This window comes from Borostomias antarcticus, assembly GCF_949987555.1.
Source record: "Borostomias antarcticus genome assembly, chromosome: 3".
Lineage (NCBI taxonomy): Eukaryota > Metazoa > Chordata > Actinopteri > Stomiiformes > Stomiidae > Borostomias > Borostomias antarcticus.
In genome coordinates this window covers 13,595,335-13,600,046 of record NC_140236.1, presented here as the reverse complement: position 1 = coordinate 13,600,046, position 4,712 = coordinate 13,595,335, and the positions used below count along the sequence as shown (strand labels likewise).

The window sequence follows — 4,712 nt, the reverse complement described above, 5'->3', positions numbered from 1 at the left end:
TAGATGCTGAGCTGGTACACTCACATCAATGAGGGATTTATCAGTCCATGCAAACTCGAGCCTCCTTTTTTTCATGACACATGGCACTTTGGTCATTACCAGACAAGGTCCCAAGACTGGTTGATTCTTGAGGTCCCTTGAGTCAGAACTGAGCTAGATTTTAAAAAGATTTTAGATTTTAGATACTGTGCTCCCAGAGCATGGGGTTAGCCCCAAGACACTCTTAAACTAGATACCTTAGTCTCAATGGGTGATTTTAAACAAGTGTTGAATAAAATTGGATCAGATGCTGTTTGCTTTAGTTAAATTATACATGTTTCATCTGTATCTATTGTTGTATGTTGTTTTTGTTGTTTTTATGAGTGTATGTGTTTGCTTTTTATGATTGTATTGCTTGGTTGTTGTATTGTTCACTGTTGTAACCAGGGCACTATTGTGAATGAGACTCAATGGGCTTCCCTTGGCTAAAGGTTTGGATTGAATTTTCTGCATGAATGGAATACTGTGAAAATGCCAAATGTTTGTGGATTCAATCAAATACATCTGAATCATGCAACAGTGTTTTACATGCTCAGACAAAACAAAACAAATATCTTGATTGTTATATCCAATGTTCTTATAAAATCTTTGATTTTGTTTGATAAGCAATTCCCCTGTCATCTGAGATCCGGATAATCTTCCTTCCTTACAGGGAAACTATCGATTATGTATGGATCTATCTATCAAGCTGAGCAATGATCTTTCTGCAACAAATGCTTCTCTTTTACTGCAGTTTCATGAGGCCAATTACCAGATCAATATCATCACCATCATCACTAAACATTTGCTTCATGGTGTCTGTAGGGTATGGAATCAACTTACATTGAGAGCAGACATTTTTTCAGTTAGGCAGTTTTTTAGTGTCCATAGTGATTAAAAAAACAGTTACTAGTGTGTAGATAGATGGAGGTCAATCTCTGGAAAGCCTTTAGCTCCACCTACTGGTAATAAAGAGGCAGTACATAGGCTACAGAACACAGCCATCTCTACATCTCTCTACACAATGAATTAGTTGGACAGATGTATTCTTATTTTTATTGTTTTCATATGGGAATAATTTTATTTGTACAGTTCAATTATTTCTGATAAATAAGTCAACTTGATACTCATGATCATGATGATAATGATGTCTTCACATTGAGGAACAAGAGGAACAAATGTCTTCACATTGAGGAACATATATATATATATGACACATATGACATGGACTGTAATAACTGAAATGTAACATATCAACACACTTAAAAAAAAGTTGACAAAAACACAAAGTGTCAAAGTTACAGTGGCAATGTAGCCAATATCATTAAAATCAAATCATGTCCATTGTATATAGTCTCGCTCCACAATCCTCCCTATCATGCAAAGCCAACCGCTGATAAACCCATACAGTATGTATATTAGTCCCAGCAGGCTCAACATTCTTTCTCCTCAGCGATAGAGTTACCCTGGCTTACTTTCCTCCCCACCTCTCCCACCTCCACCACAGGCAGCTTCTCCGTCCCCATCTCCAGGGCCTGGCTCTGCCTCAGCTTTTCCTCCTGGTCCAGACGCTTGTAGTTGTAGTAGTTCATGACGAAGAGGAAGATCCCTGGCAGCAGCATCATCACACCGCATGCGTAGTACATGTGTTTGTAATCCTTGGAGATATCCACCAGCGCCCCTGCGAACAGAAACTCTCCTGGGTCAGCTCTTTCTCCCTTGCATATGACAGTTGGATTACACAGTCCGGATGTTTCAACAAGCAAATGTTTAAGGTAATCCTTTATGTACTCAAGCAAATGTTCAGCCTACACAAACATTTCCTTGTTGAAACATCCAAACTGTGTAAGAGTCTTTATTTTATAGCTACAGAGAAATGGAATCTTCCCCTTCCTATAAATCCACTCACCTGCGATTGGGGGTCCGAGAAGCACAGGGCCGCACTCGATGATTGTGACCAGACCCACCGCGCTGGAGAACCTCTGTGCTCCCACCAGGTCCATCAGAACCTCGAAGAGCAGAGCGCACACCATGCCGAACGCCACGCCGAACAAGACGGCATAGGCGACCAGCCCGGCGTATCCGGGCATCAACGGGCACAGCAGGTGGCACACGCCGTTGTACGCCACGGAGAAGCTGAAGAAGTACTGTATCCTGGGCCTGATCCACTTGGTGTTGGCTATCAGGCCCGTCCCCGGCCGAGCGAACATGTCCACCAGGGCGAATATGGAGAGCAGAAAGGCAGCAGAGTACTCGTCGATCCCCCGGTGTTTGGCGTACGGTGCCAGAAAAACCACTGGGGCGAAGAAGCCGAAAAACATGACCACGTTACCTGCCAGGTAGATGAGGAAGCCTCTGTGTTTGAAGAGAGAGAGATCTATAAACTTGTTCACCTTGTCTGCGCAGCCACCCTCCCCCTGCGACTCTCCTTGTTCGCTAAGAAGGCCAACTGACGCCGCGTGGGCACCGTCCTCAGAAGCATTTTTCTTAGGTGTTTCTACAATGGAGGTCGTGGTACTTGGTTGTGTCTTTATGCCGATAGGTCTCATCAGAGCCCCAGCGACACAGCAGTTCAGTAAGATGGCTCCCAGGATTAAGAAGCTTCCTCTCCATCCAAAACTATCAAACAGAAACTGGTTGAGTGGAGCCAGGGTGGACAGGAAAACTGGACTTCCTGCCATCGCTAGCCCATTTGCCATTGGCCTTTTGACATGGAAGTACTTTCCAATGATGGTGAGGGCAGGCTGTAGGTTGAAAGCAAGGCCAAAACCTGAGGAGAGAAGGAATTGTATCATCAATCATCATAGTTGTATCCTCACTGGTTGAATGATTAGAGGGTGTCACTCTAAACCTTTGAATAAATAAATATTGTTGCCAGTCTTTGTGATGGCAAGGCTTTCAGGAACCAGAGAGTGTCATACTAATAACAAAATGTTTCACATCCCCATTCAATATTGTGTTTTTTCGTTGGATTTGAGATACACTCCTCTGAGGTAGTCTGGCAAAGCAATGTATTGACGCATGATCAATCAATGACTCATCTGATGAAACGATTTGATGTTCATCTGGGAGAGGCTATGGTGTGGGATTATCACAAAACCATCCATTGACTCCTACTGTCAGTACTAACATTTGATCATGGTAGCCTATAGCAGCAAACAACTAACCCCAAATGAACCTGTGTGATTTTATATGGACAGAGGGAGGTCCTTGAATTGTGCTGTGACCCACAAACTGAGACTGTGAGAGGGCCCCTTGTAAGCTCGTGAAACCACTCTGATCTCGCGAGTGAAGCTGAATGTGAGCTCGCTAGATCAGGATGGTCTCACGAGGCTAGGTCCCTTGTACATTGATCCAGAAAAAAACAGGAAAAAAACGAGTTCACTACTATGTAAACGTAACTATCTAAACGCTCCTAAAATGGACCTTCCCTCCCCAGTCTCCACACAGCTAGAGGCCAGAACAACGTTAAGCAAACATTACACAAGAACAGGTGACTAACTGATTGTAAAAGGTTGCCTTAAATACCTATCGCTGAGCATTGTTGTTATCATTCATAAAAAACAGAAATCATTAAAACAAATGTATTAACAAAGATTCAACTATAGTAAGTAAGAGTAAGTAGAATAAGTACCTCCAACGACTCCAACACATAAATACAAATGTATTATGGTAGTGCCAAAGGACGCAGTTACCATTGCCGCGCTGACCATGAGGCCGCCAAGCATGACCACAGGCCTGCTGCCATATCGGTTCACCAGAATACTGCTCACAGGACCTGCAGAGAGACAGGCGAGGTGGGTTACTGTATATATTCCCATGCATTTACAGGCTGGGAAATAGGTTGGTGATTTTAGAAGTGTTAAACTATTAAACTATAATAAGAGTACCACCATCACTGACTATCAGACTGATAACCCGACAGCCATATTTCCATACACTCTTACCTCCTGCGTACATGGCAGCTAGCATGATTGAAGACATCCATGCTATCTCGCTGTAGGACACAGAGAAGTACTCCTGTATCTCTTTAAAGTAGATGGTGAGAGACTTGGGGAAAGCGTAGGAGAAACCGATAGACATGAAAGCACCTAAGACCACAGCCCAGCCCCAGCCCCCGTCTGGAGGGATGTAGCCCAGGTTGGTGGTTGCTGCAGGGGCCATTGTGGCTCACAGGTTCAGCTGTAGAACGAGTAGTATATCATTATCTATTAGACTCAAGAACATGGTAATACAGTATCAGGAATAACAAAGGAATTGTTCACAAGAACTGTCAAAGAACCAAGCCAACCCAAGAAATACAGAAACGTGTCTCTTACCTTTTCCAGTGTCTGAGGCTGTAATGTCAGATACCTGGACCATGTGTCCCTGACTGCTCTGTATAGTACATTGACAGATGTCCTCTGTAGAAAGGTTCATGCCCTCCTCACGTGGGTTGCCTGTTTCATTGATCTCTGTTCATGTCAAGAGACAGACCCGAGTCACTGCCTCTCTCTCTGATACTTCCTGATCTGTAATAACTGGTTAGGCATAGTTGAAATTTGAGAGACAAGGTGGAGCAACTACTGCCTGTTTTCTTGTTGCCCCAGGACAGGTGTTGAATCCAGTCTGGTCAGGGTTAAAAGACTAAAGTGTATAAGTCGACTAGTGGATTTTTAAAGGCTGATATAATAACGATAGTTTGGAGCAGGAAA

At 43.4% G+C, this 4,712-nt stretch overlaps 1 protein-coding gene across 1 annotated transcript; it reads right to left on the bottom strand.

Annotated features, from left to right (window-relative positions):
* Window positions 1–1,040: 1,040 nt before the first annotated feature.
* Window positions 1,041–4,472, bottom strand: LOC311329782 (monocarboxylate transporter 2-like). The gene is made up of 5 exons (XM_084461705.1): window positions 4,338–4,472; window positions 3,966–4,200; window positions 3,653–3,796; window positions 1,928–2,788; window positions 1,041–1,699 (listed from the first exon to the last, which is right to left on the bottom strand). The coding sequence occupies exons 2-5, from the start codon at window positions 4,180–4,182 to the stop codon at window positions 1,452–1,454; spliced, it is 1,470 nt and encodes a 489-aa protein (XP_084317831.1). The 5' UTR covers window positions 4,183–4,200; window positions 4,338–4,472; the 3' UTR covers window positions 1,041–1,451.
* Window positions 4,473–4,712: the final 240 nt, after the last annotated feature.